Raw genomic sequence first — 12,660 nt, 5'->3', positions numbered from 1 at the left:
GCCCCCCCCCCCCCATCCTTTTTTGAGCCACATAAATATACAATCTATTTTTTGCATCAGTGTCAATCGATGTCTAACCTAATCCTAATCTCTTCTTCAACCTATTTAATGCCTATGTGCTGGATATTTTATTTTTAAACCCTTGTGGAAAAAAATAATGTATGAACATACCTCATAATCTTTTTTACTTTCTATTCCCCTTTTTTCATCAATTCTGTTTTTTCATTAAAATTAGCCTTTAGAAGTGTGGTAATCCTCATTTCCTCCTTTTGGGTGGCTCCACAGCATGCAGGGTCTCCCTGGAGCCACCCTGAAGTGTGCGCCCTGGACAGAGATATGCAAAAATTGCACAGAAGCTCTATATTCCAAGCCACTCCCCTGCTTCTCCTACATGAGTGTTAAATGACAGGGGTAACGTTCTCTGGAATTTCAATAGATAGCGCTTGGCTTTATGTCACTTGAAGATCAGACGTGAGGCCACACAGTGCACACTCCCCAAGAGGGACAGAGTAAAGAAAGACTTTGGGGCACAGTAGTGGGAAAAAAAAAGTCATTCACTTCTAACTAGGGATGTCCAGATACCAGTTCAGATACCAGTGCCGATACTTGGCATTTTCACGAAAACTACCAGGGTCACAGCGGTTGCAATTGGGACCTGGCTCTGGCGCTCCCCCACTGTCCTGAGATCATTAGTCTTTATTGTTTTATAAAAACTGTCACATGACAATAAACAAAAATGTATCGGTACTTGTATCTGAAAGTACTTGGACAAGTATCAGTATTTGTACTTGGAAAAATGATATCGGTGCATCACTTTTAAATATTTATTTTTTAAAAAGCATGCATTAAAATGGGAATGTACAAATCCCAGGAGCTCTGTATGCTCCTTAAAAATGACAGCTGCCTCCTAAATTTTGAATTTTTCTCTAGTCTAGTACTGGAGTTGGAAAATTATCTGTACTTGTACTTGTACCGAGTACGGTACTTGGTATCTGAACATCCCTACTTCTAACTGTGCTGTGCTTTAACATTTAGTGCAATCTTTGTCTGCGGATTTTTATACTACTTTATAATAAGAATATGTTTGCAACCACTTGTGGGTCTGCTGCATTTTATTAATGTTCTACAGCACTTTACTTTTGGTTTTTAGTTTTAGGTATAGTAGGATGGGTTACAACCTCTATCCAGTTATTATTGCATCTGTTTCTCCATTTCACAATACCACTTCCTGTGCTTCTGACAACGCAGGGGAAATTCCGTGGGCTTTGCAACACAATTCTGGCGTTAAAGCTGTAAAACTTTTGAATCAAATTCATAAAAGGACACATGCAACAAAGTTCTTATTTGCAACACCTTTCCAATATGTCTATGACAAATAATAAATATCACCATTTCTGAACTAAGAAAACTGCGGGCAAGCAATTTTGGACCCCCCAGCCAACCCCCTCTGTCACTGGTTGCTAGGATGCTGTTGACCCATAAAGTCACTGGTTGCTAGGACACTGTCAGCCCGCAGTGTCTTTGGTTGCCAAGATGCTTTTGGCCGCACAGCACCATTTCAGCCAAACCAAGGTCCTTTAATCTGTTCTCCTGGTTTTTTGCTTAAAGTGTTTATAAACTGTTATTGTAACCCAACCTTAATTTAATACTATGCATGGTAAATAAATATCACTATACCATGCCAAAGAACAACCATAGGTTTACTTGTTTTATCACTTTTTTTACAGCTATACGAAGCCATTCACCTGCAAAACCTGTGCTCATCTTTGTGTCATCCAGACGTCAGACTCGGCTTACAGCTATTGATTTAATTGCTTTCTTAGCAACTGAAAATGACCCCAAACAGTGGCTCAATATGGATGAGAGAGAGGTAATTTTTTACACTTTGCACACATTTGCCTATATGTGCGTTTACAAATAATGGTGACATTTTGTGAAAATCATGAAATCATTGTTGGCTTAATTTTGTAACATGGTTTTTATTGTTGTTTCTTACACCACGTTTCTAAACAGAAATGACTATTTAAAAAAGAATAAACTTTTCTTTTTTTTTTTTATTTACGAAGCAGCCAAATGGGTTTTTTTTTTGCCGAAAAGCCAAATAGTTCAAACAGTGCTAAGGTGGGTTCATCCATGGCTTCTTTAATAGTTATTACTAATTTATAGAAGACTGCAAGACTTGTTGAAAACTTTGAGGGTTTAACCTATCACTGAAAGTTTGAAAATTATTATTTTCTTGAGCTTCTGCTATGGAATGCTTAACTGGAGAGGCTGGTATTGAATGATTATTTAGAGAGCCTGCTGTGGAACAGTTAACTGGGGAGGCCATGTGAGCTTTTCACCCTATGAATTTGGATTGGCTTCAAATACCCAGTCAGGAAATTTAAAGAGAAAATTTGAAGATGGTCCTATGTGCCAAAATGGCTCTTGATACTTCCACCTATAACACAGACAGCAAACAGCAACCACAACTTCCTAATTGCTCTTCTGACTTGCCGTCTCTTGCCCTCTTACCTTCTTGTTGGCAAACTTGATGCTGTAGCTTCTATGTGTTCCCTGGGTTTTGGGGATTCTGAGGCCCTGTGAAGATTATCTAAAGGCACAACCAGATATTTGCAAGGGTCGGTATGTGTAGTTTTTGTTGTTGTTTTTGTTAGTATAAACTTAGAATAAAATATTAAAAATGAAATGTAAGTTTCTACTAACTTAGACAATTTGAAGCAAATAGACTTGGGTGGCATGATGCACTTTTACTAACTCAGCCCTATTATCTCTCTCACTCCGCAAGACTGATCTACCACAGCACTGAGCCACCAAGTGTGTCGAATATTACATAAGTAATCTGAACTTCAACCATTCAGTTGATTCTTTATATATGTGCACCTATTTTATTCTTTGTTTTAACTAAATGCAAAGTGGTCAAAACAGCTCAAAGGATAGGAAAGGCGGAAGTAGTGACTGTTTTATATATTACTATAAGCTGTCTGTTTAGCCAAAAGCAATTGGCTAACCATTCAAAATTATTAATATCTTAACTGATAAACGTTCTGACTGAAGTTTTCAAAAGCAATGAGAAAACATATGACTTGTGTACATTGATCCATTGAAAATTAAAAGCATTCAGATTGCAGCAAATTCCAAATGTGGACTGCTGTTGTTGTAGTAATGGTATTGTACAATAAGGGTGTTTTGCACTGTTTAGAGCTGTGCTTGTGCAATCATTAATAGCCACGCTTAGTTATAATTTATGTTTCTCTGATCATAAATTATAGCCTTTATATTCCATGAAGTGTTTTATTAACTTGACTGAGTGGATGTTTTCTTGACTCGTGAGCTCTGTTTTGGAACTTCTAGTCTAAAAGGTGGTGCACATTATAATTTAGTGTGTGGTTTGGTTGTATGGTGTCTATTAAAGAAGCAAAAACTTGTGTGTTTATATATATATATCTAGATATATACAGTATATCTATATATACACTGAGTGGCCAGATTATTATGACCACCCCATCAGTACTTCGTTGGGCAACCTTTTGTCTTCAATACTGCGGCCATTCTTCTTGGCATTGACTCCATGAGATGTTGAAAGGTGATGCGAGGAATCTGACACCATGCCTGATGAATAGCACTGTCCAGTTCTGTGAGATTTGATAGTTGTGGAACCAGCTGCCTGACGGCTCTTTCAACTTTGTCCCTCAAATGCTCAATTGGATTGAGATCTGGCGATTGTGCGGGCCACCTAAGCAAGGTAAATTCTCCCTCATGTTCTTAAAACCACTCCTACACAATACGAGCACCGTGGCCAGGACGCATTGTCTTGTTGGAATTGAGGTCATGTAAGTATTTCAGGAAACAAAACAACTGCAAACCACTTTACTTAAATGTGATATTAGCTTGATTTAGTGGAATTACTAAATACACTAAAATCCCTTGTCAGCTGCTCACACCTGTGTGTGTAATAATAATAGGTAGTCGTTCTGTCCCTGGGTCTCTTGTAAGCAACATTAGGACCCTTGATTCATTATATTAGTATAGAACTAAATTGCATCCCATAAACGATTATAGCCCTTTATATTGAGGAATAAAAAAAACAAGAATTCCCAGAAATATATTTTCTGTAGCAGCTCTCTCTGTCCCAGATCTTATGAAATGTTATAATGTTGCGTAACTGGCATTACTCTAAAAATGTCCACAAGATTTTCCTATTATAGACCTTAGAATCTGATCTATTAGTTCTTACTAATCTATTTGTTTTATTTTGGTGTTTAAATATCAACTTATATAAAGCAAGGAACTAGTGTGCTTGCCATGCCAAGTGGGAAAGACCAGGTTTCCTCTCAACCTCCAAATCGTGCCGTTTTCCTATACTAGAGATTTGTTACAGTTCAGCATTACCCCCTAGATTGGCTACATCTCTTGCTGGCTTAATAATGGGCTAACTAAACTAAAATACTGTGGAGCAGATTGTCCCTCTTTTTTTTGTAAATTCTTTATAAAAGGCACTTGGAGACATACTGTATACAACTTGTACATACAGTATCAGTATGTCATGACATCAAAGCAAATTTATGATGTCTTTCATTTTCTAAGATCAGTTCTAATTTGTGCGCAGATTACTTCTTGCACACCTTTTGCATTTTTCTGTCATATAAAGGGTTGTTTCCTGTGTTTAACCATAAATCAATGCAATAAAGATAAAATAAACATTTTGTTTCCCAGATGGCATCACTGCTGCACCAACCTAAGGAAAGGAAGCTACCAGACCACAATTATGAAAGCCTTCCTTAAAATCATACACAGGGTATATTTACTTTGTTTCCATAAAGGGTTTGAGCTATAAACCTCCATACATGGTGGACCTGCTCTACAGTAAAGTTGCTTCACTATAAAACATAGAAGAGTGGTAGTTATCATCATGTTCCTGTCCTACGACTATGAGTCATCTCCTACCCCCAAACCCTCAACATTTGGGATAATACTAGATAGCACACATACATAGCAAATTGCAATCCCCACATTTGCCTTTGCTCCCTATCCTGGAAAACCCCTCATTTACCCCCGGGGTCTTGAATCACTTACTGCCTTCACTTGGTAGTCTTCCCATAACATTACCTGTTTGCATCAACTTTTGGACAATGGGTCGATCCGTGACTGGACCCAATTCAGAGATAGATTACAAGCCCCGCTTTCTGAATATTTTAGATACCTACAACTCAGCCATTGAGTTTCGTCACTTCTTCCCAATATTCTACCTCACAAAAAGAAGATCTTAAAGCGTCCAAGTCTGATTGGCAACATATTTGGACAATGGTGGCTACTTTCAATATTAATATAACTTTGTTGGAGACTCCGTTTAAGTCCCTCAGGAGATGGTATCTGGTTTCTTCCAGATTCCTTCCTCTGAACTGTATGGACCCCCGGTGTCATCGGGTGTACCCCACTTCACCTTAGTTTTTTCTTTCTTTTCCCTATCCTCTTTAGTCTGATTTTCCGCTCTTCTTTCTCTCTTCTCTTTTCCTCCTTTTCCCTTGCATGAAGTTCACATACAATTTGCTGCTATGGTTAATTTTCATACCTTCCATTAGCATTTCCTAAGTGGCTGCTACACTGTTATGCATTTATGGAACTTATCTACATTATATTTGTATTTTGTAAAACGTTAATAAAAATCTTTGCTATCAAAAAACATAGAAGATTGTTGGCAAAAAAAAAAAACAAGTGGTCTGTTAAGCCTGCCCTTTTTTTTCCCATTCTTTTAACCTTTTTGACTGAGTATCCCAAAAAAGAAGCTATAGGTGTATTTAAAGGTTACAGCCATATCCCCTTTTTTTTCTCAAGTCAATGGTTCCAAATTCTGCAGTTAGTGCCTGCAATAGATTGATCTCTAGGAACTTTTTAGTCCTGTTACTGGGCAAAAAAATGATTGGATACCAATTTCTTGACCTTTAAGATTCTTCCATCACATAGCAGCCACTGCCAGAATCCATGTTGCCTTCAGATGAAAAATCTCTATTTCGTTTTAATTTAGTATATGATATTCTATTACTCAACCTTAAATCCAAAAATATATATTGGAAAGCCATATGTTTGTGATTGCATGATATTTGGTGCTCAATTCCACTAGCAGATGTCAATGTCCTTATTAATATATTATGTAGTTTTGCTGTGCTTCCTTGGAGAAGATACCTGGTGTGCACTTGCATTGCTGTTTTTAGCATTAAATTAAAAAAATACTTTTTTATTGTTGATATGAATGCTATAAAAGCAATTTTGTAATAGTTATTAAAAAACTCTTTTCCAAATCACGATTTTCTATAATTATTGGCATAAATCATATTTATATTGTTTGTGCAGCTGTGGCAACAGTCTTGATTGCACAAAGGATTTCCCAGAATTCTCATCCCCCTGCTTCTGTAACTAGTTTACTGTTTTTTTTAATACGTCTGCACATAACTTGAGGTCAAATTACTGCCAGGTTGTTAGCCTGTGGTTTCATTAGGGTGCTTGGCATGCTGGCCTGAGTATGACATTAAATCCAGTATCCTTGTCACTGCCTTTGAGTGTACCCACCCAGGGACAGAAAATGTGTTATTTGAAGGGTTACCAAGTAAAAAGAAAGGGAAAAAAGAAAGCTAAGGACTGGTAAGCTGCAATATATTTTATTGTTTGGGGTTAAGATACATTTTAAGCACAAATTCATAATGCAAAAATGTGGGCCTAGATAGCAGAGTGGAATCAGGCCCAGCTGGTCCCCCTATGGAAAGAATGGTGAATTATTGATCAAATCTTTGATTTGCCATTTGAAAATGATGAATGTTTCAAGGTATATTATAAATAAAACAAATGTTACTAATGTAGGTAGATAGAAAATCCCTCTGCACTCCCCACAGCGCTCCCGGCCTATGTAACAGTGGTGCTCGCAGTGGTGACCACGGATGGCGCTGTGCAGACACAAGGCAGAAGACAGGAATCACCAGCACTCAGTAATATTGTTCAATATGTCCATTTATTTGGACAAATCATCACAATGAAAGAAGCCAACTTTTCGGGGCTACACAGGGTCCCTTCATCGGGGCGAGAAGATGTGACCAAATGCGTCACATCTTCTCGCCCTGAGGAAGGGACCCTGTGTGGCCCCGAAACGTTGGCTTTTTTCATTGTGACGATTTGTCCAAATAAATGGACATGTTGAACGATATTACTGAGTGCTGGTGATTCCTGTCTTCTGACAAATGTTACTAAGACATGAATTTCCCAATGAAGAATGGGAGAGCCAGATGTTGGGAAAATCCACCTGCAAAACTATTGTGCTTTGTCAAATAAAATTAAAATAAACCTTCCACCACCTCTGTAGAATTTTAAGTTGCATTGCATATATATGCAAAAATTAAGGTCAAATCCTGATTTCATTTACTGGCTTATGTTGAAAAAGAAAATCCAACCATTCGTGAAAGTTTTACACTAGAATGACCATTTTGTTGAATATGCTGAGCAATGTTCATATCGTTCTTTGATCCAACATGGAGACACGAGGATCCGTATATATCAAAGAAGACACATCTGCTACATAACTGGAGCAGAGTGCATTCAGTATAGTGTAACAATGTTGTTCACAGTACTAAATCATATCTCACAATCAGCACTACTAACTTCTAGAGAATCAGCAAGCTAGAATTTCTTTATAAGATAGAGTAACCCGCATATTACTTTTCTTTATGAATCCTATATAGGCATCATGGTAGCTTCAAATGCTATATATTGCCATCCCAGAACTGTGCATTATCTACATTTTAATGCTACAATTTCATGTGTACTATACCATTATATTATTGTAAAATAAACTGCTCAGCATTGGACACATTTTTGTGGTGCATAAGTCAGTTGCTAAATAAGCTTTAGTGCTAGTTGTTATTAACAGCCGTGATAAACAAAAAATAGATTTTTTTTTTGGTTCACTTTTTCTAATACTTTCTTTCTAATCCCTTTTGTAGTTTAGAAATTGTGGATAATTTATCAGGGATTGTACATTGTACTGTATCAGAGATCTATGTAAACTGTACATAGATCTTCAATACTGAACCATTTTTTGGCATCACTATTTTCTTGGCTTAGCAGCATTTTCTAAGCAAAGTCAGCACATTATTCATTGCTATATATTAACAAAGTCAATTAGCTGAACGGAACTTTGAAAATAGGCCTTCAAACTGTGCTCTTTCATTGAGTCTTCATATTATGATACCTATTTAACTAAAGGTGGGAAGTTTGGCTGAACTACTTGAATAGTTCTTTAGGTGAATGCTATTCATTGATTGCTAAAACCATATATTTTCGGTATAATTTTCAAATCTTTTGCTTGTGCAGCCAGCACCTAAATTGTTTTGCTTAATAAAAAGTTAATTAAGTCTAGAAATCCCCTGAATTAATTTGTTCTACCAGTGTGCTCTAGGTCACCTATTCATCTGCTAATTCCAAAGTCATACTAGTGAAGTGTTAAAAATTGACTTTGTAATTCTTTCTGCAAAAAGCTTTTCAGTATTAGCTTCATTAATTTCATATTTTAATCTTACATTTGTACCATGACTACAAATCAAATACGGCAGAGTGGCAAAGTGGTAAGCGCTGAGGGTCCCCGGTTCAAATCCCAGACAGGACACTATCTGCAAGGAGTTTTCATGTTCTCTTTGTGCTTACGTGCGTTTCCTCCTACACTCCAAAGACATGCTGGAAAGGTAAATGACTCCTGTCTAAATTGGCCTTGTAGGTATTCATATGAGATAAGGACCTTAGATTGTAAGCTCATTGAAGGCAGGGACTGATGTAAATGCGAAACTATGTAAAGTACTGCGTAAATTGTCGGTGCTATCTAAATACCAGTAAAAAGTAAAAAGCTTTGTTTATGATTCAAGAGATCAACATTTTTGCTATTATTTATGTAAAGTATTCTGCTATTACACTTACAATCCTGGATAAATTGGTTGATACATACTTTGGTATGTCATAGAGTAAAGCAAAGAAAATAAAAAAAGATATGTTTTGTTATTATAATTTATTATTTTGTTTTTCAAACTTTAACATACCCGGGATGTCTACTGGACTCTTGTTTGGACAGATTTAGGTGAGTTATTCCTAGGATTTACTAAGAACTACAGGCCTACAATGTAAAACAACATATTTGCTTGAAAAACAATGTACCGCTTTTGGTACCTAAAATCCTGAATAATCATACCGCCAGGGAGGTTAATCTACAAAGATATTCTAATATCGCCTGGACAGATTTGTTGTCACCTCTAGAAAAGGTTATAAATAAGTGGATCATAGTGATATTTCAAACTAACTGTTTTCTGCAATTAGTATGGCTCATATCCTCAATCTTGTGATCAGTCAGTCAGCCTATTTAAATGGGAAAGGTAGTCATGCTGCTGTTTGGTATCATTGAGTGCACCACCAGAAAAAGCAAACAAGAGAATTGTCTGAGGAGATTAGAAAGAAAATTATAGACCATCATGTCAAACGTAAGGGACATAAGAGGTTCCTGTGACTACAGTTGCAAATAATATTAAGAAGTTTAAGGTCCAGAAGCATAGTGTGAATGGTAGGCAAAGAGCCAAGGAAAATTTCTAAAGAGATACAAGCTGAACCTCAAGCGTAAGGTTTATCATTGTTTGCTTGCACCATCCGTTGCTTTTTGGGCAACAGTGGGCTCAAAGGAAGAATACCCACAGAACTCCACTGTTGAAAGAAAAATATAAATAAGCCAGACTGGAATTTGCTAAAATGTACATTGGAAACCCACAATGCTTCTGAGAGTATGTCCTTTGGACAAATAAGATAAAACTGGAGATTTTTGGCAGGTCACATCAACCCTACGTTTGCAGAGGAAAAAATAAAACTTTCAAAGAAAACACCATACCTACTGTAAAATATGAAGAAGGCTTGGTTATGTTTTGCGGGATGCTTCGCTGCATCTGGCATCTGTGCAAGGCACAATTAAATGTCAAGACTATCAAGTTCTGGAGTACCCAAGAATGGCTAAGCACAAAACATAGGACTATTCTGAAGTGGCCTTCTTTGAGCCCGGATCTAAATCCTATCAAGCATCCATGAAAAGAGCTGAAGCAAACCTGAGACAGTTGGAGCAGATTGCTAAAGCAGAGCGGGCCACACTACCTGTTGGCAGGTGCAGAAGTCTCATTGAGAGCAACAGATATTGCTTGTTTGGATTAATTTGCAGCTAAAAGCTGTGCAACAACATATTTGAGGTTAAGGGTTCGAACATTTTGTCCATGCTATTTTCATTTGTTTTCTACATTTAGCCCTGCTTTGGGCAAGCAGAGCTAAATGTGCAGTGGGGAAGCCACCACTTGTTTTGTACAAGTGATCTCAAAAATGTTGCCGAGATCACTTGTATGCAGCCTGCAGGTCTGGCATTCTCCATGGGGGGGGCGCATTGAGGAACCTTGCCTTGGGGCAGCAGAGAGAGTAAATCCGGCCCTGGTCATTGACCTGGAGCAAGTGTGTAGCTAATAAAGTCAGAACAGCATTCTTGTTCTATGTTATTGACTCACTAATGAGTGCATCAAGAATGAGCTCCAGAGCGTTCACTTTTTAAGACAGGTCGATAATAAAGGCTTTTGTGTTTTTTCATGCAGGCTTTGGGGTTTTTTTTCTGAATAAAGCCTCCATCCTTCATGTGACCATTATGTCACTGCCTTCATGTGATCACATGATCAGGGACCACTCTGATTAGATTTCCATTACTAGTGGCACTGAAACTGTCATTGACGGTTGGGTTTGGCAGCTAGCCCCCATGCATTCATTCTGCTGCCAGCTGTCAAAGCGTTAAAGTAAATTAACATTTGCTTTAACGCTTTTAACCTATAACAAGAAGTGTCTGAGCAAATGTTTTCATGAGAGCATCAGATATTCTTGTTATAAAAGCTGCAGACTTTTTTTTAGAAACATGTTTGAAATAAAGTAACATTTTAACATGCATATGAGCTTTTAGTGGTTGGGTTTAGATCTACTTAAACACTGTTTTTTTCAATCTGCATGCTTGTTACAGGTCAGTATATCAGAAAGTATTTAAGCCAGTGCCACCAGGCAACTATTATTATAAGATCTTAAGCAATGTCAGACCCCTTATTTCTGCCACTGCAGGTTTTATTAAACCCCTTTTGTCCTTTTCCGATACATCATACCACACTGCCATTCATATTTTTCTCAGTGTCTCTAATTAATTGTTGTTGTTAAAAAGGAAAATGGCAGCAACCAGAACCAGTCACTTATGCCATTACAACTGGTACGCCACACTATAACAAGGATTAGTATACATAACATCATTTCCTCACTTAAATGCAGATATCTTCTTTATATAAAGGTAAATAATATCTTTTAAAGCAGTCTAATCAAGGTATGGAGTATAGTCATGTACTTTTTTTAAATACTCCGCTATTAACCTTACCAGTCACTTGATGCTGATAATGTCCCATATCCAAGTACTGATATGTTACAACAGCTTGCCTAATATATTAATTCTTTTTTATTGCCAGTGTTTGCATGTAACAGCTAGCATAGAATGCCAACATGTCTGCTCTTTCCAGAGAGCTTGCTTTTTTATGACACCAAAGTGCCTCATAAAAAGTGAACACTTAATTATGACAGAGAAGTTTTTACTTCATTTAACATCTGCAGCAGATGTGATGTTAGTAAATCCTGCATAAAAGACTTACTTAACTTTTGTGATTGTGTCTCATGGCACATGGCCCTTTCACCGGGCGTCGCAGACAACCTAGGGGCATTACTCTAAAGCATATGGTACGAATCTGATATGCACTGAAATCATAACACTAATAATTAGTGCTCTAAAAACGAAAAAAAAATCAATAATAACTTGCAAATATGCTACAAAAAGCATGTGCACTTAGCATCTTGAAACAATACATCACACTCAAAGGGATAGAACTGGACTGCACAATCTGTTAGCTCATTCTCATCCAATCTGGTCTTGCCTTTCCTTTTGGAGCCAGTATTGTCATCATCTTGCTGAATTATACCCTGGCTCAAATGCTTTACAGACACAGAGTAATGTATCTTCTCAAATGGAATCCCATCTTTCTACAAAAGCCTTTTTTTCACACCAATAAATTTTAACACTTTGAAAAGCAGGTATCAGAACCATGAGGAAACGGTTCAACGTTTTACACATGCTCAAAGGAGGAGGAATTACTACTATTCAGCTTTGAAGAAGATTGGATTTGTCATGAAGGAAGTTTTATTTCTCAGTTTGTAATAAGAATGTTTGCTTTTTTAAGTCAGCTTACAGTGAAGTGTGCATTTAACAGCCAGCAAAAATCTGTATGCTTTTATCAATGGTTCTAAAATATGGAGTGCAGAAAAGAAGAGTGGAGAAATCGTGAATCATTAAACTTATGAAAGCCATGATACCCATCTTGCATCTCCTATAAATATAACGTTAAAACATTTTACTGAATACTTTAATGCAGCTCCAGTCTTTTCATACGATTTAGTTCTTAAAAATATATGGGCTCATTAAACACAGAACCCACTGTGCAATATGCAGTTGGTCAAAGCATTCAATGAACATTAGTCTGACTGATGATAAAAGGTCATAAAATAGTTTTTTTTTTTTCAAAAAACCTTTTT

General features: G+C 37.1%; 1 protein-coding gene across 1 annotated transcript in view; it reads left to right on the top strand.

Moving 5' to 3' along the window:
- ASCC3 (activating signal cointegrator 1 complex subunit 3) overlaps positions 1-12,660 on the top strand; it is a 560,609-nt gene that overhangs the window by 443,979 nt on the left and 103,970 nt on the right. The window contains exon 30 of the mRNA XM_018564087.1: positions 1,728-1,870. Coding sequence (XP_018419589.1) covers positions 1,728-1,870 — 143 coding nt within the window. The remainder of the gene's footprint in view (positions 1-1,727; positions 1,871-12,660) is intronic.

This window comes from Nanorana parkeri, unplaced genomic scaffold (genome assembly GCF_000935625.1).
Source record: "Nanorana parkeri isolate BGI_ZX_2015 unplaced genomic scaffold, ASM93562v1 scaffold723, whole genome shotgun sequence".
Classification (NCBI taxonomy): domain Eukaryota; kingdom Metazoa; phylum Chordata; class Amphibia; order Anura; family Dicroglossidae; genus Nanorana; species Nanorana parkeri.
This window is presented reverse-complemented; position numbering and strand designations above follow the sequence as displayed.